A 27,973-nucleotide genomic window follows, 5' to 3' on the forward strand; every position below is an offset into this window, starting at 1 on the left:
ACCCATATGATTCAAGACTGTTCACATAAAAAATAATACTCTTTTTTTCAGAATTTATTAACCAAATAAAATTGTTGAACAAGTGAAATATTCCAGGATGCATAGGAATATCGGAGAGATACCAGATGAGTCTACCCCGGTTTTGTCAAAATCCTATTACTATGATTCGTCTATTTATGAAGATAAGGAAAGAGAAGATTTCATGGATGGTATTCTGGAACTATTGTCTGCTGAATGTAAAAGACCGTCTAGGATTCGAGGTTAGTCATGTACAGTGTGGATTTTTTCTGAAAACTAATAGCATTGAGATTCTTGTAAGTTTTTCGTAAAAATTAATTATAAAAGCATTTCTAAGGAAAAGATTCCCTATAAATAGAATTTTTTGAAATTTAATGATTTTACTTCTATTTTATGAAAATTAATGTATGGGGAAATATTTCGAGATTGTAAAAATCCGTAAATTGTTATCGAACTATGAGAATTATAGTAGAAGAAAATGGTTTGACGGAATGAGAATGTGCAAGAAGGGGTTTTTAGAAATACAGTGTGTGGTAACTGAAAAAGCTGGCGTCAAAATAAAAACAAATCTCAGAAAGCTTAGTTTACATTTGGTTACCACCGTGGTAGCCTACTGCAACGTAAGAATCAAAAGCTCTCACCGGAAGTGCTATGATTTTTTAAATATTTTTGGTATTTTCTTGAAAATGGATTCAGGAATTTCTTTCAATATAAGTACAGTCGCACTTAAGTGGATTCACATCATTAGTTTGAAAGATTAATTTCCGGAAACATTGTTCTCTCTAAATCTGTCATTTTAGTAACATGTAAGGTTCATAAAATCTCCCAATGTTACAATTACGTTCTGAAATTGCCGTATTTTAAGGCAATGACAGAATCTTGGGAACCGTAATAGTAGTGTTTTCTACCATATTTTCATCAGTAAGAAGAACTATGCACAGAAAAGTGTTTGCAGGTTGGTTTACTTAGTTTTTTTTATTCACTGAGGGGTTAGAGTGATAGGTTATACTCTGCAGTGAAGAGAGCGCTAACTTCCTTAACAGAGCATTCTGTCGGCCGAGTGCCCTTACAAAGCAAATCCCCGTTGTACCAAGCATTCACCTACTGTTGTGTAATCAGTGTTAGAATAGTTCTCCTTAGGATGTATTGTAAATAATTTTGTTTACAGTCTTATTAGCTACTGCGAAGTAAACTTAACGCCGCTGTTATCATAATATCAAAATTACATTTCCAAAAAATAGACCAAATTAGAAGATTCAATCAAATTGATTTGCCAGTACTTGTTAGATCATGTACACAGAACAATTCGCCCGTACACTAAACGAACTAGAACAGTGCATTGATAGAAATAAACAAAAACTCGAAAATCAATTGAAACTATTTCAACCAGTTCGTTGGAATAATCAACCCAAACCCAGGATAAGAATGAGTTCTGGTAGGTATTAAGAGTAGCAATATAATGTAGTCAAATAGATTTAGAGTTTTCAAATCGCAGTTTTCGCTGGGAAATGCATGTCTATGTCTGGGGTAGCTGGAAAATGTGAACACTCTCATGACTGTCTCTTATATTCTCAGTGTAGTATTTTTTTTTTTTTTTTTTTACTAAATTTTGATTAAACATGAATACATATAGTTAAGGAGAAGTCAGTTAATAGGAAACAGCATTTTAGAACACACTGGCTCCCTTAATCCCACTGTCCAGGATTCTGCAGTTGCTTTATTAACCAAATCTGACAGCGTTTATGACAAGTTATTTCTACGGTTGATGTTAGCTGCAAGCCAAACGCTCGTATGTATCTACCTGATAATCTAAAAACCAATTGGCTTGTCTATTCCAGTTATTTGCTTCATTTGTCACCAACTCCACAGCAGTTATTTTCAAAACCCTCCACCTAGATCTGGAATAGCTTGCATTTTGCACAATGGAAGTTGCGGAAATGTTTGCATAAATGTGGGGGGAATCAGTTTTCCGGGAGACTTTGCCTTTTGCTTGCTCGCTGCTCAGGATTAGGAACACATTGTAGGTCCTTAGCTTGTCCCTGGATTACGTGAAGCTGAACATATCCAACAAATATTTAAGGTCAAATAAATAGAAGATTGGACATAACATACAAATCGCAAGCGTAATGTAAGCGATTTGTTCAGTTCTTTTTTTTTTACTTTCACTTCTCTGCAGACTAAAAAAAGAGGTTACGTAATCGGGCAGTGTTCGATTTGGGAATTTCACAGCAAACATCTGATTTGAAGTCTCCTAAATATGGAAAAGTGGTTTTTTATAATTAGCTGTGTGGGTTTTCCAAAGAACCAAATTGTTCCGGCCAATAATTACCAAATGGAAAAAAAACCACTTTCCACTGTATTGTTGTTTAAAGATTTTACACGAAAACAGCATCTCAGAAATTTTCTTGTAAGTTTGTTGTAACAGTTCTGTGTACCTAGATTTATAAGATCGATTGTAAGATTTTACGAGGAACGTTCGACTTACGGCAATTCTAAGATAGTGGGATGTTAGGCTTTGATGTAAAGTGCCATTTTTAGATATTGTACTATCTTACCATCTATTTTATTAAATAATAAGAATCAAATTTGGATCTAAATTTTGAGAAACTCGAATGTTAAAAAAAAAAAAATCGAATGAATCGATTTTTCAGTATTACGAGATTTTATCGAAAGCGCTTTCTACGATTTATTTAAAACTCGCTAGTTGTAAATAATGTTACTCTTCATTTTTTCTGTTACGCTTGGTCTTGTTATTGTTTATAAAATGAGAGTTTACCGAGAAATCCTCGACAAAATTATCTTTATTCTTAATTGATTGTTCACTTCAGGATTTCGGCAAACTTCATTTATACTTAATCATTCTTCTTGACAAATTTATTTTAGGATAATTTTCTGTGTGGAGTTGGGGATTTATGGTTCCATATTTCAGTGTAAAGTGCGATGTTTGCAAACTGCATAATGTTGGTAAGAATTATTAAGTATTACGCTAACGTTTTGAGTTTGAAGAATATAAATATGTTTCGAACTTGGAGAATAGCTGAAAGAAAAAGTCATGCGAGTGTTCAAAGCAAAGGATTATTTGTATGGTAAGAACGTGCGTGTAAAAAAATATGAGATTTGTTTATTCACCTATTTAATATCAACCCCAGATGGGTTTGTGGGTTACAAGGCTGGGCAGGGGTAACCAGCCGCAAGTCTGTAACATTGACAAGCCAATATAACCGTCGCGAGTAAGAAATTATTTCCAGAGGGAAACCAGTAATTGGGTCTCGTCATAGAGCACGCTATCCTCTGATGGTCTATGATACATCCACCACAGCCAACATGATTGCAATACCAAATATACAATGTAACAACAACGGTAACCTTCTTTTTGCATTAAACTGAAGTACCTTGCAAAGTCCCACGGCTGCAAAAAAGATGTATAGATTCGTAATACTTCCTCTTCCTGCAAATTACAACTTAAATAATTGTTATAGCCTAATTTATTACTGTTTTATGCCAGGCCAACTCTTTAATCGCACTTTTTGCAGGGTACTCAATGTGATCTTACATTAAGAAAAGAGTCACATCTCTTCGAGGCAAGTTGTACGAAATTCTGTTTTTTTTTTTTTTCGCTCCAGAAGTAGGAACTCCGATTTGCTTTCATCTTTATTCCAACAATAACTTATACCAATTGTGAAGGTATTATCTATAACTTTTATCTTGAAAACATTTTCTGTGAATAATTCATTCAAGCGACCTTAGGAAGAAGTGAAGTTGGGCTCTTCAGTAATGTGTGGGCATAGGATCTCGTAGGATCAAATATAAATTCAATGTTTATGAATAGCAAATGGGTAGAAAGAAGTCCATGTTGGAGGAGTATCGGTGACAGGAAATAGATACGACCGGAAGGTGTTCGGTAATCATCTAGAAGAGGGTTGCTTTGAATTTGACTCTCTTTTTGTCAGAACACAGTGATTCTGGGGAAACTATGATGTTACACTTCATTCAATAGAATCATTTCTACAATAGTGAGGCGGTCTGATTAGTACACATTCCCAAGTTTGAGGTAAGGGAAAGTCATTTGAGTCCTATGTCCAACCTCCGGAACATAAGTTTGGTCCAATCTCCGGTTAGGACCAAAATCAAATGAAACCCTTCTTGAACCATTCTAAAGAACACTCTGAAAAAACCTGCTATTGCTACACTCGGACTTATTCAGATTCTGATAATTTTGACTGAAAATTTTTTCTAGGATTATTGCTTTAAAGAAATTGAAAGAAACCTGTGTTCGGCCAATAGAATGCAAGAACTACATATTGTTCAAGAGAACAATTTTTTAAAATGATCAAGTATCAAGAAAATGTGAAACTCTCCGATGAATTGCAGCGAGGTAAACCCATCAGTGCGGCTAGATTATCGCGATCTACCTTAGAACAAAGACCCTTGGAATGCTAAGATTGATTAGATTGAAGCAATAAAATTATTTCAGGTCAATAAGGCGTATTACATTCCGTCTTTAACCGCTGTGACAATCCAGATGGTTGCTAGGTTAATACTATCAGACATGCAAACCTAGGGGAAACCTTTCTGCCCATTGTGCCCTCTTACTAGAAATATTACTTATAATAATAGATCGACATTTGGGTCGTCTTCAACTCACCCCTAACTAGTCAAACTGTTCTGATCGATAATACAACAGTGAAATTCTCTAATCGTCCTCCATATTCTTCGTTTTCTTGAACACCAATCAAATTACAAACAAACTCCAAAATCCAAAAATATGTTTAAACTCAAATTAGTAGAAACTCAAATTAGGGTAGTCCCAGCGTAGATGGATAGCTCGTACGAGCTGATGAAGAATTTCGTCATTAGCACCTGGTCGTACATAGGATTGTAACTTCTGGTGATCGGTTCTTTGGTGGGAGATAAAAGTATTATTTAGAGGATTTACGTCCAAAATACGTGCATGTCCGACCCGAGCCGAGCCTTGGCCTCCGTCAAGGACTTCCTCCAGCCTTCCCTGGTCCTGCGCCCTCCTTCTCCAGCCAGATGTTCCAGCTTTTCCGCGGATCACGATCTACCTGGTCTATCCATCTTGCTTCTCGGCCTTCCTTTACGACGGATTCCAACTGCATGACCTTCTTAGCGATAGCAATGTTCTGTATTCTAGTTAAACGATCAGCCCATCTTAATCTATTTATTTTGATTTACTCTTCCACCGGCACTTCTTTAAATAACACGAGTTATGTCGAATTTTCCAATTGCCTTCTTCATTGATTGGCCTAAAAATCCTTCTTAATACTTTCCTTTCAAATATACTTAATTTCTTTTCATCTTTAGGAATATCCAAAATGGTTTTCAAAATTGACGTAATACAAATAGTTAATGGGACTATTTACCTTAAAGAAAAACATTTTGCAATCCCCAAATCTTCTCCTTTTTATTTCAGCTGCTTATAGCGTTTTGATCATATGTCGATCATTATCAAATTACAAATGCTTACAATTATTAAGCTCACTCAAACAATTTTCATTTTTGTAATGGAATGGAAGTTTTCATTGTTAAGACTACACAGAAACATCTACCATTCTTAGACCAACTGATTGATGCCCTGCCAGTTGCTTGCTGGTTTTATGGGTGAAGGTGAATCCAAAATCGACCTTAGTGCCCACTTTTTCGATTTTCGTGGACTTCAAAACATATGTTTCAAATAACATTTCAATTTCGTCAATTTGACAACTAAAGCAATTGTTTTCTTATTGCATAAATTGTTAATGCTTATTGGTACTTTAAAAGAGTGTAATTCTTAGAGTTGAAAGATTAATTCTGAATACATAGAATACATTCATAGAGATTTCTGACGTGGTTCTCTTTTCAGAAGTGCCTGAAATGGAGGAGGTTGAAAAGAAGAAGAAAAGGAAACTGAGCTGCGGCCAATCCGCTGCAAGATTGAAGCCATTAGTGCCAGCACCGGTGGAACCATCTGCTGACTACAGCGCATTCATGGAAGCTTTTCTTAGATTTGCGGAAGAGGATGTTAACGCCAAATTAGAAGTACTTTTAAAAGATCATGAAGAGAACATTTTACTGAAGAAAAAGTCCAAACTAGATGATTGTGAACCGGAAAAGTTAAAAGAGATAATCAATTTATGTAAATCAGGAAAAGGTTTTTTGAACCAAATGGATTTGTTGGACAAGGAAGGAAAGCCAGACTGGACGGAATTCTTGGACAAGCCATTTACATGTGGTAAACAAGGTCCTCTTACAGGGATCCTAGCATCTCCACAACCCAGTACTGACGAAAAGTTAATACTTCAAAATTTTATGAAAAAACATTGTGAACTGTATAAGAAGTCCTTGGGAAACAGAACTGGATTTCCAGATCTTAAGGAAGAAGTGGGGTAACCAACTGTTTTCAGTACAATTAAATTTGGGAAATAATATAACTTCTATGGAAGTCCATGTTTTAGGTATCCAGACTTGGAAAAGTGGCCCCCAACGATTCCATGGAACTCCTAACAATTTGCTAAAATGCTAGTCAAGTAAGAAAAACAAAGTATACAGAAAATTGTTGGAGCCATTTTAAGGGAAATCGGATAAAAATGGAAAAAAAAAATTAAAAATAAAACCTCTGGCTTAAAAGGGTATCTAAGAAAAAGGCCGATGTAGTCCAACATTCTATCTCACCATTCTATGCGCATTGAACTCTAATTTCAATTAAATTGCAGACGAGAAGAGGACATGGAAGAAGAAGAGGATCTAGAGGATGTTAAACTTGGACGGGAGGATGCTTTGTCCAGTACGAGTTCCACCTCTCAGCCAGCGACGCCCAACTTTGGAGATAAACTTCAAAAGCATCTGTGGCCAGAAAAGTTCGAACAAGAGCCTAAGATCTACTCGCACCAATGTTATCCACTTACCAAGGAAGATAGTTTTATGTAAGTAGGTTAAACACTTATTATAATGGTTTTATTTTTAGCCCGTAATTGTCATAATATCAAGAGACTTTTTAATCAACAGTTTTTTTCTTTACTTTGCGCAGCCAAACAAAAACCGCTGAACCGAGTAAAGTTCATCATGGTAATCAATTGCGTAATGGGAATCACCTGTATCCTACTTTCAGTTCCGCTGTGTCTCTAAGAATGTCATGATACTTTGCACATGAGCGTGATATGGGACCCTTAAGAAACAAAATTCTAGAAAATAGCAAATACTGAATTTATACTACTACAGTAAATGCAATAAAGCAATTGTAACCTGCCTAGGAGAGGCGGGAACAATTCAACTTCCCTCAGGAATAAAGAAACATTGTCGCGCCAGAAAGGTTGCCTAAACTTCAGAGCCTAGGCAAGTTTAAAAGTGGAATACCTGGAGCGGGTATTCACTCGAGATTCTCCAGGTTCTAATCCAGACATTTTTTTCACTCTTGGAATTTTTGAAAGTTGTTTACTTTTCTTGCTGACATTGAACCACTTTGATCCTCAGAGTACTGACTTGGTAGTTAGTTTCGAGTCTGAAATGGTCCCCAAGCCTTTTCCCCAAGAATTTTAGAATAGTTGAGTGCTGCATAAAGAAAGTGGTGTGGAATGCTCCAGGGATCGCTCCTCTCAAGAAGGGATCCTGGAACTTGTGAACTGGGTAGGATACCTTTGTTAATTGGGAAACTAAAGCTGCCTTCTGTATTTACTCTTTCAGGCCAGACTCGTTATTACAACTACGCGGTGAAGAACAGTTTAGACGCGAGTGGAACAGCGCTCCTCTGGACACTTTGCAAAGAATCAAAGAGGACGTGTCCAAGGGAAAATTCCAATCTGAAGCAGTTGTGGCCGAAACAAAAAATGGAGCCCAGAAGCTGAAGAAGAAGGTGGCCCTAAAAGGTAAGCAAGCGCCAAAGGGTCAAGAGCGCTGGTTAAGAGCACATTCAGTTCGTTCAATGTGCCAATAGAGATTCTCACAGTGTGTGCATAATAAGTGGAGTTTCCAAGTCTAAACACTCCATTGGCTATGGCGAAACGAACCAAGGGGCTTCCATGCCGTCAGGTTTTGACGAAAACTTTTGACAAAAAATCTTTTTTAACAAATAACTTACGAGTTTAAAAAAGTTTAGTATAAGAGTTGATTAAGTACCCAACATTTCATTCATATTTCAGCTCGTAATTTCAGGCATTCGAAAAAGCTTATGTGTTTTATTCAAATCATTTTAAGTAATTTTACTGCATTAAATTTTCATCATTATTTTTAAGAATTTATTAGATGTCGCAGACCCTTTTGCTGGCCATTTTCATGCATAAAATATTTGTTCAGTAATGAGTAGCATAACATTGAACTTAACATTGTCTGCAGTCTGCAGGCCCACGGCCAGATTATTGTCAGAGACGGCTAGAAGGTTAGAAGGAAGGATGCACCAATGTATGCCGTATGTTGATACTAAATAACTTACCTCCCATAAGCAACAACGGCCTGGGAACAGTTGTCGGCCATGAGGCTTAATTTGGCTGATCTGACAAATGTTTAATTGAGAAAAATCTCTTACAGATACAAAAAAAGAAGATAAAAAACTTAAATTAGATCAAAGTCATCTGAATCAGGAATCCCTGAAGGGCAAGCAGTCTGCTGGTTCAGTTCCATCGGTAAGTTCGCAAGTATTTAAGTATTACTGGCTAAATGTGTGAACAAGTCACTTTTGGAAAACAAGTTTACCTCCGGGAATACATTGGATGTGGTTTCCCGCAAGGGAAGAATGGTTCCAATTCTTAAACTTAATCAAGGATTTTTTTTTTTGTCTACTTACTGCTTGGAAGTTGCGTTTTCCTAAGCTGGGGCTTTGATTTTCATCCTTAAAAGTTTATGTTGCTGCCCATCTTTGGGATTCACCAGTGCGGCTTTATAAAGCCTAGCAGTGCCTCGTCTTTTCCCACTGTCTATATGCAATAAGGTCTTGTTTGGGCGCAAGGTCCACGGCTATTTTCTCCCACTTTAGCATGGTCCAGAATAAGTTGTATTTGTCTCCTCTGACTAGGTCATTGTGTTCGCCGAGGCACCATTTTAGAGCTTTAATGGCGATTTGGTAGTCAGATAGGTGTACAGTCTTCTGTTTCAAATTTTTCTGTCAAGGTTAAACTGGATCATGTTTCCGCCGAGTGCCTGGAAGTTGCTGGTCACTTTCATTGCCTTACATTAGGGGAAAGATGATGAACCTGACTAAACCAATCCTTAATCTTGGCCAGTCATTTGTTATTAGTGCTGTAAAGGTGTGGCACCTTGTAAATTTTACACCTTTCAGACCAATTGTCGGCTCTTTAAACATTAGAAGTGTTCTGATTGCAGTAGGAGGAAATGGTGTTAGTGTCAACCAGAGTTGGGCAAAAATTTAATCAATTAAAAAACAATTGAATTAAACCGAAATTTAATTTTAATCATGATTAAAATTAAAAAATTTAATCGGCCAAAATTAGTTGATTAAAATTAAATTCACTTTTAATTTAATCGGAATTTAATCAATTAAAAAACAATTGAATTAAACCGAAATTTAATTTTAATCATGATTAAAATTAAAAAATTTAATCGGCCAAAATTAGTTGATTAAAATTAAATTCACTTTTAATTTAATCGGAATTTAATCAATTAAAATTTTTAATCATAACTAAAAATTAAGATTAAAATTAAAATTAAATAATCAGAATTTTAATTGATTGAATTAAATTCCAGATTTAGTTTTAATCACTTTGGACGATTAAATTTTTTAATTTAATCAAAATTTGAGAGATTAAATTTTTAAAACCAAACATTGCCAATGGTTAACCCTTTCCGGTCCGAATTATTATACAGAGAGAGAGAGAAAAAACTTTTTTTACTGCAATAAATAATGCTTAAAATGAACAAATCAAATATTTTTTTCCATTTTGAATGTTTTGAACATTTTTTGGAAAATGATTCCATATGGCATCATTGGGCACCAGTTAGCAAGAATGAAAATAATTAAAACTTTATTTATTCCATCTAGGAATGGTTGAATTTTGTACAATTTATTGTAATTAGGGTGATTTGGATCAGAGATAAAGTTTGTATTGTCATTCACATGGAAAAATGTGCGAAGTTTGTCAAAACGATTTCTGCTCATTGCATCCGCAATTAGAGGATACCTGGTATCTCTGGCCCAATACATTCTATAGCTTGGCATTTTTGCAATTCCGCTCATGATGTTTATACCCAAAAAATTTTTTATTTCATTAATTGTGGTGCCAATAGATTGGGCAGTCTTTTGAGCAGAATATAAATTAGATTGCTCCACAAATTTTTTTAAAATTTCATTCGAACAAAAGAGTTGAAAATAATTTATGGGCTTGTCACATCCATAAGTGATATTGTGTTTTTTATTGAAAGAAAAATTAGTACAATTCAAGTGAAAATCATCCCTAACTGGTACCCAACTAATATTGTTCCCGCGTAATAATTTTGGAGGTTTCCTTTTTGCTTCAGGGGTTGGTAAAACAGGATCCTGCAAATTATTGGAAGGGTTTCCTGAAATATTTTCCGAACTAGCTGATCTTTCATCCTCAGTAAAAAACTCATCTTCATTTGGTAAAGTGGTATAATTAGAGTCTGTTTTTGGGGGTAAATTCGCGTTGGCATCAACTTCCCCAATTTGTTCATCTTCAGAATCTGAAGATTCTAAGTCAACATCTGACCAATTACCGTCTAATATAATCTTTATAGCTTCTTCGGGTGTATACATGCGCTCCATGTTAAAAAAAACAGGTCAGAATATACCCTATGTAATAAAAAAAATAGAATGGTTAATAGTCAAGTTTTGCTCAAAGAGTCCATATGGACTCATTTTTAAAATTTCGATTATACAAATAATATAAGTTAAATAAATTGAAACATACCTAATTCAAGATAAATAACACTTAGTTTCTACAAAAACAAATAATTAAGAAACAAAAAAGCTTTAAAAAATGCAAAAAAAAATTCACAAATACAACTGTAATGAAGACGATTTTCTGGTGGTTGACAACAATGAAATAAAAACATATTATATTTTCGCGGGCAAGAATTATGTAAAAATTACGACTTGTGCTGCCCCAACAGGCATGAAAGAAAACTAAAATGATGCCAATTGTATTATTTGGTCAAAATTAAGCAAGAAATAATACATTTTAAACTAGTGATGCCATATGGCATCATCGAGCTGGAAAGGGTTAAACCAGAATCGGACCAATGCATCTTTATTCCGCCTAGCTGGTGCCTCTTCTCTATCAATATTATCACCTTTTCCAAACTTGGCACCTTCATTCTACCAGTCTGGTGTCTCATCTATACCATGTTAGTGACTCTCAAGACTTATATAGGACCACCTTACACTCACATTTAACCATGTTTACCACTCACTAGACTTAGATAGGATCACCTTACACTCACATTTCACCATGTTTACCACTCACTAGACTTAGATAGGACCACCTTACACTCACATTTCACCATGTTTACCACTCACTAGACTTAGATAGGACCACCTTACACTCACATTTAACTATCTTTACCACTCACTAGACTTAGATAGGACCACCTTACACTCACATTTTACCATGTTTACCACTCACTAGAATTTATATCTTCTACATTTATAGATCTATGCACAAAATAACTATAGTTTATAATTGAGAAAAACAAAGTGTATAAGAGAACAAAATTCCATAACAATACGTGGTTCTCAGTGGGAGATATAGAACGGCCATAATTTTACAGAATTTCATGATCCAAAAAATTTTCAACCCTTTATATCTTCTAGATTTATAGATCTGTGCACAAAATAACTATAGTTTATAATTGAGAAAAACAAAGTGTACAAGAGAACAAAATTTCATACCAATACGTGGTTCACAGTGGGAGATATAGAACGGCCATAATTTTACAGAATTTCATGACCCAAAAAATTTTCAACCCTTTATATCTTCTACATTTATAGATCTGTGCACAAAATAACTATAGTTTTTAATTGAGAAAAACAAAGTGTATAAGAGAACAATATTCCATAACAATACGTGGTTCACAGTGGAAGATATAGAACGGCCATAATTTTACAGAATTTCATGACCCAAAAAATTTTCAACCCTTTATATCTTCTACATTTATAGATCTGTGCACAAAATAACTATAGTTTATAATTGAGAAAAACAAAGTGTATAAGAGAACAATATTCCATAACAAAACGTGGTTCACAGTGGGAGATATAGAACGGCCATAATTTTACAGAATTTCATGACCCAAAAATTTTTTAACCCTTTATATCTTCTACATTTATAGATCTGTGCACAAAATAACTATAGTTTATAATTGAGAAAAACAAAGTGTATAAGAGAACAAAATTCCATAACAATACGTGGTTCACAGTGGGAGTTATAGAAGGGCCATAATTTTACAGAATTTCATGACCCAAAAAGTTTTCAACCCTTTATATCTTCTACATTTATAGATCTGTGCACAAAATAACTATAGTTTATAATTGAGAAAAACAAAGTGTATAAGAGAACAAAATTCCATACCAATACGTGGTTCACAGTGGGAGATATAGAACGGCCATAATTTTACAGAATTTCATGACCCAAAATTTTTTTAACCCTTTATATCTTCTACATTTATAGATCTGTGCACAAAATAACTATAGTTTATAATTGAGAAAAACAAAGTGCATAAGAGAACAATATTCCATAACAATGCGTGCTTCACAGTGGGAGATATAGAACGGCCATAATTTTACAGAATTTCATGACCCAAAAATTTTTCAACCCTTTGTATCTTCTACATTTATAGATCTGTGCACAAAATAACTATAGTTTTTAATTGAGAAAAACAAAGTGTATAAGAGAACAAAATTCCATACCAATACGTGGTTCACAGTGGGAGATATAGAACGGCCATAATTTTACAGAATTTCATGACCCAAAAAATTTTCATCCCTTTATATCTTCTACATTTATAGATCTGTGCACAAAATAACTATAGTTTATAATTGAGAAAAACAAAGTGTATAAGAGAACAAAATTCCATACCAATACGTGGTTCACAGTGGGAGATATAGAACGGCCATAATTTTACAGAATTTCATGACCCAAAAAATTTTCAACCCATTATATCTTCTGCATTTATAGATCTGTGCACAAAATAACTACAGTTTTTAATTGAGAAAAACAAAGTGTACAAGAGAACAAAATTCCATACCAATACGTGGTTCACGGTGGGAGATATAGAACGGCCACAATTTTACAGAATTTCATGACCCAAAAAATTTTCAACCCTTTATATCTTCTACATTTATAGATCTGTGCACAAAATAACTATAGTTTATAATTGAGAAAAACAAAGTGTATAAGAGAACAAAATTCCATACCAATACGTGGTTCACAGTGGGAGATATAGAACGGCCATAATTTTACAGAATTTCATGACCCAAAATTTTTTTAACCCTTTATATCGTCTACATTTATAGATCTGTGCACAAAATAACTATAGTTTATAATTGAGAAAAACAAAGTGTATAAGAGAACAAAATTCCATACTAATACGTGGTTCACAGTGGGAGATATAGAACGGCCATAATTTTACAGAATTTCATGACCCAAAAATTTTTCAACCCTTTGTATCTTCTACGTTTATAGATCTGTGCACAAAATAACTATAGTTTTTAATTGAGAAAAACAAAGTTTATAAGAGAACAAAATTCCATACCAATACGTGGTTCACAGTGGGAGATATAGAACGGCCATAATTTTACAGAATTTCATGACCCAAAAAATTTTCATCCCTTTATATCTTCTACATTTATAGATCTGTGCACAAAATAACTATAGTTTTTAATTGAGAAAAACAAAGTGTACAAGAGAAGAAAATTCCATACCAATACGTGGTTTACGGTGGGAGATATAGAACGGCAATAATTTTACAGAATTTCATGACCCAAAAATTTTTCAACCCTTAATATCTTCTACATTTATAGATCTGTGCACAAAATAACTATAGTTTATAATTGAGAAAAACAAAGCGTATAAGAAAAATTCCATGCCAATACGTGGTTCACAGTGGGAGATATAGAACGGCCATAATTTTACAGAATTTCATGACCCAAAAAATTTTCATCCCTTTATATCTTCTACATTTATAGATCTGTGCACAAAATAACTATAGTTTTTAATTGAGAAAAACAAAGTGTACAAGAGAACAAAATTCCATACCAATACGTGGTTTACGGTGGGAGATATAGAACGGCCATAATTTTACAGAATTTCATGACCCAAAAAATTTTCAACCCTTTATATCTTCTACCTTATTAGATCTGTGCACAAAATAACTATAGTTTATAATTGAGAAAAACAAAGTGTATAAGAGAACAAAATTCCATACCAATACGTGGTTTACGGTGGGAGATATAGAACGGCCATAATTTTACAGAATTTCATGACCCAAAAAATTTTCAACCCTTTATATCTTCTACCTTATTAGATCTGTGCACAAAATAACTATAGTTTTTAATTGAGAAAAACAAAGTGTATAAGAGAACAAAATTCCATACCAATACGTGGTTCACAGTGGGAGATATAGAACGGCCATAATTTTACAGAATTTCATGACCCAAAAAATTTTCAACCCTTTATATCTTCTACATTTATAGATCTGTACACAAAATAACTATAGTTTTTAATTGAGAAAAACAAAGTGTATAAGAGAACAAAATTCCATACCAATACGTGGTTTACGGTGGGAGATATAGAACGGCCATAATTTTACAGAATTTCATGACCCAAAAAATTTTCATCCCTTTATATCTTCTACATTTATAGATCTGTGCACAAAATAACTATAGTTTTTAATTGAGAAAAACAAAGTGTACAAGAGAACAAAATTCCATACCAATACGTGGTTTACGGTGGGAGATATAGAACGGCCATAATTTTACAGAATTTCATGACCCAAAAAATTTTCAACCCTTTATATCTTCTACCTTATTAGATCTGTGCACAAAATAACTATAGTTTATAATTGAGAAAAACAAAGTGTATAAGAGAACAAAATTCCATACCAATACGTGGTTCACAGTGGGAGATATAGAACGGCCATAATTTTACAGAATTTCATGACCCAAAAAATTTTCAACCCTTTATATCTTCTACCTTATTAGATCTGTGCACAAAATAACTATAGTTTTCAATTGAGAAAAACAAAGTGTATAAGAGAACAAAATTCCATACCAATACGTGGTTTACGGTGGGAGATATAGAACGGCCATAATTTTACAGAATTTCATGACCCAAAAAATTTTCATCCCTTTATATCTTCTACATTTATAGATCTGTGCACAAAATAACTATAGTTTTTAATTGAGAAAAACAAAGTGTACAAGAGAACAAAATTCCATACCAATACGTGGTTTACGGTGGGAGATATAGAACGGCCATAATTTTACAGAATTTCATGACCCAAAAAATTTTCAACCCTTTATATCTTCTACCTTATTAGATCTGTGCACAAAATAACTATAGTTTATAATTGAGAAAAACAAAGTGTATAAGAGAACAAAATTCCATACCAATACGTGGTTTACGGTGGGAGATATAGAACGGCCATAATTTTACAGAATTTCATGACCCAAAAAATTTTCAACCCTTTATATCTTCTACCTTATTAGATCTGTGCACAAAATAACTATAGTTTTTAATTGAGAAAAACAAAGTGTATAAGAGAACAAAATTCCATACCAATACGTGGTTCACAGTGGGAGATATAGAACGGCCATAATTTTACAGAATTTCATGACCCAAAAAATTTTCAACCCTTTATATCTTCTACCTTATTAGATCTGTGCACAAAATAACTATAGTTTTTAATTGAGAAAAACAAAGTGTATAAGAGAACAAAAATCCACACCAATACGTGGTTTACGGTGGGAGATATAGAACGGCCATAATTTTACAGAATTTCATGACCCAAAAAATTTTCAACCCTTTATATCTTCTACCTTATTAGATCTGTGCACAAAATAACTATAGTTTATAATTGAGAAAAACAAAGTGTACAAGAGAACAAAATTCCATACCAATACGTGGTTTACGGTGGGAGATATAGAACGGCCATAATTTTACAGAATTTCATGACCCAAAAAATTTTCAATCCTTTATATCTTCTACCTTATTAGATCTGTGCACAAAATAACTATAGTTTATAATTGAGAAAAACAAAGTGTACAAGAGAACAAAATTCCATACCAATACGTGGTTTACGGTGGGAGATATAGAGCGGCCATAATTTTACAGAATTTCATGACCCAAAAAATTTTCAACCCTTTATATCTTCTACATTTATAGATCTGTGCACAAAATAACTATAGTTTTTAATTGAGAAAAACAAAGTGTATAAGAGAACAAAATTCCATACCAATACGTGGTTTACGGTGGGAGATATAGAACGGCCATAATTTTACAGAATTTCATGACCCAAAAAATTTTCAACCCTTTATATCTTCTACCTTATTAGATCTGTGCACAAAATAACTATAGTTTATAATTGAGAAAAACAAAGTGTATAAGAGAACAAAATTCCATACCAATACGTGGTTTACGGTGGGAGATATAGAACGGCCATAATTTTACAGAATTTCATGACCCAAAAAATTTTCAACCCTTTATATCTTCTACCTTATTAGATCTGTGCACAAAATAACTATAGTTTATAATTGAGAAAAACAAAGTGTATAAGGGAACAAAATTCCATACCAATACGTGGTTCACGGTGGGAGATATAGAACGGCCACAATTTTACAGAATTTCATGACCCAAAAAATTTTCAACCCTTTATATTTTCTACATTTATAGATCTGTGCACAAAATAACTATAGTTTATAATTGAGAAAAACAAAGTGTATAAGAGAACAAAATTCCATACCAATACGTGGTTCACAGTGGGAGATATAGAACGGCCATAATTTTACAGAATTTCATGACCCAAAATTTTTTTAACCCTTTATATCTTCTACATTTATAGATCTGTGCACAAAATAACTATAGTTTATAATTGAGAAAAACAAAGTGTATAAGAGAACAAAATTCCATACTAATACGTGGTTCACAGTGGGAGATATAGAACGGCCATAATTTTACAGAATTTCATGACCCAAAAATTTTTCAATCCTTTGTATCTTCTACGTTTATAGATCTGTGCACAAAATAACTATAGTTTTTAATTGAGAAAAACAAAGTTTATAAGAGAACAAAATTCCATACCAATACGTGGTTCACAGTGGGAGATATAGAACGGCCATAATTTTACAGAATTTCATGACCCAAAAAATTTTCATCCCTTTATATCTTCTACATTTATAGATCTGTGCACAAAATAACTATAGTTTTTAATTGAGAAAAACAAAGTGTACAAGAGAAGAAAATTCCATACCAATACGTGGTTTACGGTGGGAGATATAGAACGGCAATAATTTTACAGAATTTCATGACCCAAAAATTTTTCAACCCTTAATATCTTCTACATTTATAGATCTGTGCACAAAATAACTATAGTTTATAATTGAGAAAAACAAAGCGTATAAGAAAAATTCCATGCCAATACGTGGTTCACAGTGGGAGATATAGAACGGCCATAATTTTACAGAATTTCATGACCCAAAAAATTTTCATCCCTTTATATCTTCTACATTTATAGATCTGTGCACAAAATAACTATAGTTTTTAATTGAGAAAAACAAAGTGTACAAGAGAACAAAATTCCATACCAATACGTGGTTTACGGTGGGAGATATAGAACGGCCATAATTTTACAGAATTTCATGACCCAAAAAATTTTCAACCCTTTATATCTTCTACCTTATTAGATCTGTGCACAAAATAACTATAGTTTATAATTGAGAAAAACAAAGTGTATAAGAGAACAAAATTCCATACCAATACGTGGTTTACGGTGGGAGATATAGAACGGCCATAATTTTACAGAATTTCATGACCCAAAAAATTTTCAACCCTTTATATCTTCTACCTTATTAGATCTGTGCACAAAATAACTATAGTTTTTAATTGAGAAAAACAAAGTGTATAAGAGAACAAAATTCCATACCAATACGTGGTTCACAGTGGGAGATATAGAACGGCCATAATTTTACAGAATTTCATGACCCAAAAAATTTTCAACCCTTTATATCTTCTACATTTATAGATCTGTACACAAAATAACTATAGTTTTTAATTGAGAAAAACAAAGTGTATAAGAGAACAAAATTCCATACCAATACGTGGTTTACGGTGGGAGATATAGAACGGCCATAATTTTACAGAATTTCATGACCCAAAAAATTTTCATCCCTTTATATCTTCTACATTTATAGATCTGTGCACAAAATAACTATAGTTTTTAATTGAGAAAAACAAAGTGTACAAGAGAACAAAATTCCATACCAATACGTGGTTTACGGTGGGAGATATAGAACGGCCATAATTTTACAGAATTTCATGACCCAAAAAATTTTCAACCCTTTATATCTTCTACCTTATTAGATCTGTGCACAAAATAACTATAGTTTATAATTGAGAAAAACAAAGTGTATAAGAGAACAAAATTCCATACCAATACGTGGTTTACGGTGGGAGATATAGAACGGCCATAATTTTACAGAATTTCATGACCCAAAAAATTTTCAACCCTTTATATCTTCTACCTTATTAGATCTGTGCACAAAATAACTATAGTTTTTAATTGAGAAAAACAAAGTGTATAAGAGAACAAAATTCCATACCAATACGTGGTTCACAGTGGGAGATATAGAACGGCCATAATTTTACAGAATTTCATGACCCAAAAAATTTTCAACCCTTTATATCTTCTACCTTATTAGATCTGTGCACAAAATAACTATAGTTTTTAATTGAGAAAAACAAAGTGTATAAGAGAACAAAATTCCATACCAATACGTGGTTTACGGTGGGAGATATAGAACGGCCATAATTTTACAGAATTTCATGACCCAAAAAATTTTCATCCCTTTATATCTTCTACATTTATAGATCTGTGCACAAAATAACTAAAGTTTTTAATTGAGAAAAACAAAGTGTACAAGAGAACAAAATTCCATACCAATACGTGGTTTACGGTGGGAGATATAGAACGGCCATAATTTTACAGAATTTCATGACCCAAAAAATTTTCAACCCTTTATATCTTCTACCTTATTAGATCTGTGCACAAAATAACTATAGTTTATAATTGAGAAAAACAAAGTGTATAAGAGAACAAAATTCCATACCAATACGTGGTTTACGGTGGGAGATATAGAACGGCCATAATTTTACAGAATTTCATGACCCAAAAAATTTTCAACCCTTTATATCTTCTACCTTATTAGATCTGTGCACAAAATAACTATAGTTTTTAATTGAGAAAAACAAAGTGTATAAGAGAACAAAATTCCATACCAATACGTGGTTCACAGTGGGAGATATAGAACGGCCATAATTTTACAGAATTTCATGACCCAAAAAATTTTCAACCCTTTATATCTTCTACCTTATTAGATCTGTGCACAAAATAACTATAGTTTTTAATTGAGAAAAACAAAGTGTATAAGAGAACAAAATTCCATACCAATACGTGGTTTACGGTGGGAGATATAGAACGGCCATAATTTTACAGAATTTCATGACCCAAAAAATTTTCAACCCTTTATATCTTCTACCTTATTAGATCTGTGCACAAAATAATTATAGTTTATAATTGAGAAAAACAAAGTGTACAAGAGAACAAAATTCCATACCAATACGTGGTTTACGGTGGGAGATATAGAACGGCCATAATTTTACAGAATTTCATGACCCAAAAAATTTTCAACCCTTTATATCTTCTACCTTATTAGATCTGTGCACAAAATAACTATAGTTTATAATTGAGAAAAACAAAGTGTATAAGAGAACAAAATTCCATACCAATACGTGGTTCACAGTGGGAGATATAGAACGGCCATAATTTTACAGAATTTCATGACCCAAAAAATTTTCAACCCTTTATATCTTCTACCTTATTAGATCGGTGCACAAAATAACTATAGTTTTTAATTGAGAAAAACAAAGTGTATAAGAGAACAAAATTCCATACCAATACGTGGTTTACGGTGGGAGATATAGAACGGCCATAATTTTACAGAATTTCATGACCCAAAAAATTTTCAACCCTTTATATCTTCTACCTTATTAGATCTGTGCACAAAATAACTATAGTTTATAATTGAGAAAAACAAAGTGTACAAGAGAACAAAATTCCATACCAATACGTGGTTTACGGTGGGAGATATAGAGCGGCCATAATTTTACAGAATTTCATGACCCAAAAAATTTTCAACCCTTTATATCTTCTACATTTATAGATCTGTGCACAAAATAACTATAGTTTTTAATTGAGAAAAACAAAGTGTATAAGAGAACAAAATTCCATACCAATACGTGGTTTACGGTGGGAGATATAGAACGGCCATAATTTTACAGAATTTCATGACCCAAAAAATTTTCATCCCTTTATATCTTCTACATTTATAGATCTGTGCACAAAATAACTATAGTTTTTAATTGAGAAAAACAAAGTGTACAAGAGAACAAAATTCCATACCAATACGTGGTTTACGGTGGGAGATATAGAACGGCCATAATTTTACAGAATTTCATGACCCAAAAAATTTTCAACCCTTTATATCTTCTACCTTATTAGATCTGTGCACAAAATAACTATAGTTTATAATTGAGAAAAACAAAGTGTATAAGAGAACAAAATTCCATACCAATACGTGGTTCACAGTGGGAGATATAGAACGGCCATAATTTTACAGAATTTCATGACCCAAAAAATTTTCAACCCTTTATATCTTCTACATTTATAGATCTGTACACAAAATAACTATAGTTTTTAATTGAGAAAAACAAAGTGTATAAGAGAACAAAATTCCATACCAATACGTGGTTCACAGTGGGAGATATAGAACGGCCATAATTTTACAGAATTTCATGACCCAAAAAATTTTCAACCCTTTATATCTTCTACCTTATTAGATCTGTGCACAAAATAACTATAGTTTTTAATTGAGAAAAACAAAGTGTATAAGAGAACAAAATTCCATACCAATACGTGGTTTACGGTGGGAGATATAGAACGGCCATAATTTTACAGAATTTCATGACCCAAAAAATTTTCAACCCTTTATATCTTCTACCTTATTAGATCTGTGCACAAAATAACTATAGTTTATAATTGAGAAAAACAAAGTGTATAAGAGAACAAAATTCCATACCAATACGTGGTTTACGGTGGGAGATATAGAACGGCCATAATTTTACAGAATTTCATGACCCAAAAAATGTTCAACCCTTTATATCTTCTACCTTATTAGATTTGTGCACAAAATAACTATAGTTTATAATTGAGAAAAACAAAGTGTATAAGGGAACAAAAATCCATACCAATACGTGGTTCACAGTGGGAGATATAGAACGGCCATAATTTTACAGAATTTCATGACCCAAAAAATTTTCAACCTTTTATATCAGTGGTTCTTAACCTTTTCATAGACGCGGAACACAATTATATGTATATATTTTTCTCGCGGAACACTAACATTAAATAATTGGAAATTCGGTATTTAGCAAGAACTTAAAATTCAATTCAAATTAAAAAAAAGGAACAGTTTTTTGTTATCGTATCTTTCCTAAGTTTCTAAATTTTAATACATTTAAAATTGAAATTTCGCGGAACACTTGGACCATATTCGCGGAACACTGGTGTTCCGCGGAACACCGGTTAAGAACCTCTGGTCTAGAGACTCGTGAAGAAGTCCAAGTCTACAAAAATTAACCGAAAAGTATTTATTGAAGACGCTTAGAAAAAGGGCCTCGCCAAAACGTGGTTCGAACCATTGGTTGAAAAGCCATAAAAGTGGATGATTAAATTAGTTTGATTAACGATTAAATCTGAAATTTAATTGATTAAATAATTGTCATATGATTAAAATTACGATTAAATTCGCCGATTAAATTCTGATTAAAATTAAAAATAAATTTAATCAATTAAAAAATTTAATCAATTAAATTTAGAATTTAATTTTTTTTTTAATCAGTGCCCAACTCTGGTGTCAACTTTAGATTCTATTGTTTTTTTACAGAAGGGGTCTCTAAAAGAAGCAAGAATAGATGCTAGCGACTTAGCAGCGTATCGAGCCATAGAGCGTCAGGCCTCAGCCCTTCCTGGACCCGGGAAGTACGATGTACCCAGGTGGCCCTTCCAGCAGAACTTGGTCCAAAATGTAGTTCCATTCAATTCAAAGACTAAAAGAGTAATGACAGTGGGCCCTGGCTCTAAGGACGTTCCTGGGTAAGGAATTTTTATGAAGGGTACCAGAGTTATAGTTCGTATAACTGTTAAGAAGTGCAGAAGTCTCGAGTTCTTGACTGTTTTACTCTCTTCTCTCTTTCTTTGTATCTCTCGCTTTCTCTCTTTTAACTCAAATGAAAGAGAGCAATTCTTTCGCCTGATAAGGGAAGATAAAAATGTATTTGCCATAATTGCTTTGTAGTGAAAGTATTTCTCTTTCATACAATATTATTTTTTAATTTTCTTATTCTTTTTATAGTTGTAAAATTTTCAATAAATAACAAAATTTATCAGAAAAAATATTAATTATTCAATAATTGCACTTGCTAGCTGTGGCTCATACAACGTTCGCCACCAGTGGAACCTACGATTTGGTCCGATGCCAGTTCAGAGCAGTTTCGGCGGTGTTCAAACAATTACACCAGCGTTTCATTTGCGCTGCGGAGACAAACTGACGGAGAAATGTGTCGGGTGCGGCAATGTGCCCAAAACCGCTGAATATTGGTACTCTTTTGCATTTGGCGTAATGTGCAATGAATGCTACAAGAAAGAAGAATTGAAACATAACATGTACAACACAATCGAACTGAAAACATTTATGGTAGGTTTGTCTCAATTTTTCTAACTCTTTTTTTCTCTCTGTACATGAATACTAATTTATTTATTTATTTATTTACAATACGGGCAATAACCCAGTTATAAAGAAATATAATTTAAGTAACATTTAATAATACATAACATATAATAATTTAAAGAATATACAGATATTATACACACAGTAAATTCCATTACGTCATCGTATGGTACTTCCGTCATGGCTTTTGTCTCTCGATACCAGAGCAATCTTAGGAATTTTCTTTGAAGTGATTCAAGCTTGTTGACGCAAGTATTCTGATAAGGAGACCATAAAGCAGAGCAGTACTCAAGAATAGGTCGCACCATTACTTTGTAAAGGACAATTATGGTTCTGACATCTTTAAAGTTTCGAGTAGATCTAGATATAAAGCCAAGCATTTTATTTGCCTTTGTGACCATAGAGTTCATGTGGAGATTGAAAGAAGAAAGGTTTTAGCACTGAACGTAACACCAAGGTCCTTCACTACATTAGATCTAGTTAGTGTTGTAGCATGAATAATCGAAGCTGGTAAACGTCCGACTACGATGATTAATGTGCTTCTATACGAGTACGTCTTCTAAAATAGACGATAGTTATGAAAAAATAAGTGTTCAAATGACTAATAATGGAAAAGATCATTCAATGATTACGAAGGTTTCCATTGTTTTGTGGGCATCTATTTGTCATTTGGCTGGGGATCCAGCAGCACAATACGTTTTTCATATGTCCGTGTGATGACATCACAAGGGCGCGCAAAAACAGACTGAAATTAACTCACCAAAAATTAAGACAAAAATTAAATTCCATTGTGAAAACACAACTTTGCTCTAATACAGTCTTAAAAATTCTAACTGGACACATTAAAATCACAAATAAACTTTAATTTTCTACAAAAATCTGGATTTCGGAACTTATCTAATTATAACTAACATCTCCAGTTAGTAGATATAACCAAACACTTTGAAAGGATATCTTTTATCAACTCTTAGAGTTGACCTTAAAATGAATTCACCCAGAAAAGTGGTCCAAATAGAAGTTACAGATTTTTATGTATGTGTAACGTAAATACGGAGTTTTGGGAAAACAGTAGAGAGCTATTTCCGGGAAAATCTGAAATAAATGGAAAACGCTTTCAGTATTTCCCGATTTGAAAGTAGCACTACTTGACACCAATATAGTCCATTTAAAAACAAAATACGCTAAAAACTTGAAATGTATTCAATTAACTGGCACTTCCGGCAACATCAGTCGATTTTCTTCATTCTCCGGAATTTTGGTTGCAAATAGAATCCTGGATAATACCAGATGGTCTCTTAAATTAAACTAAATGTTCATTAGAGGGATTTCAATTCACTCTCTTCTCGCAATCCCACTAGCGACTTCCTCTGGAAGTTGAAGTAACATTTGCGCGTAATAAGCTGAACAAGTTAAAAAGAAAATAGCTGGAAACCTTTTTTTCAAGAATTTCTAAAAACAGTAAACAATCTTCTGAATAGGGAACAAAATGCTTACTGTGGGATCCCTTTGGAAACCTACATCAAATATACAATCTTCAACCTTTCTTTTTGGAATTATGCTGAACACACGCACACTAACACACATTTTCACTGACTATTTTGTAAATACCACTTCTTGTTACTCAGATGATCATAAAACTTGGTAAAACTCATAACCGACAACGTGTGCACGATTAGAATTCTTCCTCTTAAGAGTAATTGATGTCACCATCAAGAATTTAGTTTCAGTTCAAGGCCGGCGAGTTTATCTTACAATGCTGGTGACTCTATGTCCAGATAGTTTCTGAATTCATCATTGAACAGTTCTTTTAATATTTTTTTTACTTTCAGCCATCAAGACATTGCAGTGCCGTGCATGAACATTGTGGCAAGAATACGCACTTACTGAGACCGAAGAAAGAGCTGCAGACATTGTTCCGGAAAGAAGCTTACTTCGCTCAGTTTGTTGGTAAGTAAAACTTTCTTTGTGTTCTTTCCATTATGATTTTGCTGGTGTGTGTGTGTGGATGCAGGCAGGCGATAATTCCGCCCAAATTTTGGGGCATACTGAGTGTAGTTTGGTAAACTGCACTGCATTGCAACCTTTGACCTCAAGAGCAAGAGCCATTTCGGTCAACTGAATGTCGTTTTGGGATTGTGCTCAGGAAAGAGGTGGTGTTTGTCTGCTTGTAAGGTTACATTTAGGTGAAATGTACAAACAGTGTAAAAGGAAAAGCCGGGTGAATATTTACACTTGGAGTTTTTACAAGAAGTGATCCTAATGGACTGGTTAGAAGGACTGGGTTATGTCATAAGATGCCTTTCATATAGAGCGTTATCTACTCTCTTGCTTCTCTCGTCACCCGGCTCAAACTACTTCCTCTTGAAAGTTTGTATTCCTTCGTCATATCCTGTAATGTACCTACTCCTCTACTAAAAACTTTGTTGAAACACCTGCCTTTATGGTGGACTGGATCCTGGACCCAACACTCCGCTCTTCATGTACAACCAGTATAAATCTAAAGCGTTCTACAAAGAAACATATACATATGTTTTTTGTTTATGTAATTGTGCAGCGGATGACAAGTCAGCGATGACGCAGCCGCTACCAGCACCGGAACAGGAAGATATGTCCGATTTTGTGGATATTATTGGTTAATCTTTTCATTTTCTAGTAGTAAGTAGTGCGCATGTGCATGTTGCCTCATAGTGTTTGTTTTTCGCAGCCAGTTCAGTTTAGAAGTTTGATGAGAAATTAGTTTTTCCCTGACACTATAACGTTTGTTACATCACGAATGTTGTATATCTTCGAACTCTCAACTTCCAAGAGAATCAAGTTTTAACATGTACAACCTTCTTCATCAATGGCTGCGTTAAAAGTCAAAAATTTCGATCTAGATGTTTCCTTTGACACGGGCCCTTAAAGTTACGTACATGAGAAGCAACCAGTAAGGCACAACAACAAGCGGTAATGCCCTCAGGGCATTTACATACAAAAAAACCTATAGGTAAGCTAAGTTCGGATCTAGCTGCCTGCAACAGATACTCTCTTTTCAAGAGCCTCTTACAGACTACAGATCGGTGAAGGTCTGTGTAGTCTGTAACGAGGGAATACCGTCCGGAGGTCGGATAGCACTGAACAGGGATATTGGCCGCCTTAATTTAAGTAATCTTTACCGAGCCCAACCTGTGGAGTCTTTTATTCTTCAGGCTGGATCCCTTCACCCTCTGGAAGTAAGTATAATTCAACCTCTATTCAATTCTTTTTCTGATTTTCTTGCAGATGATAATAAAAAGAAACTAAAAAGACCCACGGCAAAAGATATTACTAACTGGCATCGAAGAAAGCGTTGCCTCATAGATAGTCTCAGAACAGGCAATGAAGAAATCACGTACACGTCTAAGAAGGTGAAAAGAATACCAAGAACCGCATCAAGTTCAGACCAGAAGATTCCAGAATTCAGTTATATTAAAGTACCACCAAATGTCTTAAAGTTACGAACACCACCTTGGCCAGATGTACTAAAAGGAATACGAGCTTTGGAAGAGGATATACCCGGCCGTAAGACACCGCCAGAATGGGAGGAAAGAGAGTCTGTCGATTTGGAAGGATCTAAAGAGAAGGTCGAGGAGCAAGGAGAGGAGGAGGAAGATGCCCTGGAGAAGGACGAAGATGTCGAAGACGCTATTCAAGAAGAAGTCAAAGAAGAAAAAGTAGTAGAAGAAGAAGAAGAAGAGTTACAAGAAGTTGGAGACGAGGATGAGGAGATGACCGTTTATAACAGTGCTACCGAGATCCAACGAGTTGTCCAGATGATGGGCGGCGTTCCACCAATTCCGGAAGCTCGGCCGAAAATCGATTTAGCAAAAACTCTACCTCCTCTTTTACGTAGAGAACTTCCAGTTCAGGTACACCTGAATTACTATAATGTTACCATGAAGCATATCATTAATATTATTAACATTACAGGAATTTGTCTAAGGGCTAAGCGACATTTTAGGAAAACGGTAGCCGACCGGTTAGAGACGAGATTTGCAAACCTAATATATGTATTGTGGAACTTCGATGCCCCAACTAGGCCTTTAATTGTGACTGTAACTTTGTAGTAAAGTATGTTTCCTATCCGTTTCTATCCACGACATCTAATTCTTAGTTGGGTGTAAAGCTCGCCTGAAAAAATAGGTGTTACTTTATTTTTTACCAAGTTAAAATTTGCTTCAACCCTTGGCTTTTGAAAGTGAGGGCCGTCAAAACGATTTCCGCCGAATATTCGATTTCTAAAATTAACCTCTCACAATACTTAGTCAAAGAGAAACATAAATTAAATGAAATTATTTTTATTACTTAAATATACTTGGTTTGCATGTACATATGTTTAATTATATTTTATTTGTTAAAGGTAATTAAACTGAACAAGAAATACATACCATGGTTCTTGCGCAGACAAATGGAAGGTAGAGACGCCTCAATCGTGGAAAAAGACGATGAAAAAAGGGAAACAGACCCTGGAATGCTAAAACTGGACGAAGAAGAAGTGTACAAGAAGCCAGAGTCGAGAACTATCAAGGATACCATGTCGTTTGGTGCTCACTGGTTTCATCATAGTCAGCAGGCGTTCATAAGTAAGGCGCTCGGCGAAATCTTAAAAGAGGAAGCGGCGAACGTTAAATCTCCAAAGGAAATAATTGAGGAATGTCTGGCGGAGCCCATTGAGCACAAATATGTCAGTTTTAAAGTGGTACAGTTGAACGATGCAAAGAGGTTATTGGAGCAAAAGAAAAAGGAAAAACAGAACAGATATTGGGATGAACTTTATGAAAAGACTGTCTCCAAAGCTAGAGCTGTTCCAACACTGGACACTCCAAGTGAACAGAAGAGCAAAATCGCGCCAAGAAAGCTGCACTTCTACGCTTATGACCAATAAACCTAATTGCTACACTGAAAACCTTCTAGTTA

General features: G+C 34.1%; 1 protein-coding gene across 4 annotated transcripts; it reads left to right on the plus strand.

The window, feature by feature from the left end:
• On the plus strand, positions 1–27,962 carry LOC141460106 (uncharacterized). Of its 4 annotated transcripts, none has more exons than XM_074139779.1 (11): positions 139–260; positions 4,256–4,393; positions 5,882–6,404; positions 6,732–6,941; positions 7,699–7,880; positions 8,539–8,633; positions 22,196–22,404; positions 22,735–23,005; positions 24,868–24,985; positions 26,300–26,925; positions 27,417–27,962. In XM_074139779.1, exons 2-11 carry the CDS (start codon positions 4,345–4,347, stop codon positions 27,939–27,941), a joined length of 2,808 nt encoding a protein of 935 aa, XP_073995880.1. In that variant the 5' UTR covers positions 139–260; positions 4,256–4,344; the 3' UTR covers positions 27,942–27,962. The 4 variants fall into 4 exon arrangements, with proteins under 4 accessions (XP_073995878.1, XP_073995879.1, XP_073995880.1 ...); XM_074139780.1 differs by having other exon boundaries at positions 5,885–6,404; XM_074139777.1 differs by lacking the exon at positions 4,256–4,393 and having other exon boundaries at positions 1–260.
• The last annotated feature ends 11 nt before the right edge of the window (positions 27,963–27,973 follow it).

Source organism: Rhodnius prolixus, unplaced genomic scaffold, assembly GCF_049639745.1.
Source record: "Rhodnius prolixus isolate KJV_2025 unplaced genomic scaffold, Rpr scaffold_6, whole genome shotgun sequence".
In the NCBI taxonomy this organism is placed as follows: Eukaryota; Metazoa; Arthropoda; class Insecta; order Hemiptera; family Reduviidae; genus Rhodnius; species Rhodnius prolixus.

Bases quoted from the DNA above. Each gene is read 5' to 3' on its own strand.
- LOC141460106 (XM_074139777.1), top strand. From the start codon at position 98: ATGCATAGGAATATCGGAGAGATACCAGATGAGTCTACCCCGGTTTTG. The intron at 23,006-24,867 runs GTAGGTTTGTCT...TTTTACTTTCAG, and splicing joins TCGAACTGAAAACATTTATG to CCATCAAGACATTGCAGTGC. The intron at 24,986-26,299 runs GTAAGTAAAACT...ATTTTCTTGCAG, and splicing joins TTACTTCGCTCAGTTTGTTG to ATGATAATAAAAAGAAACTA.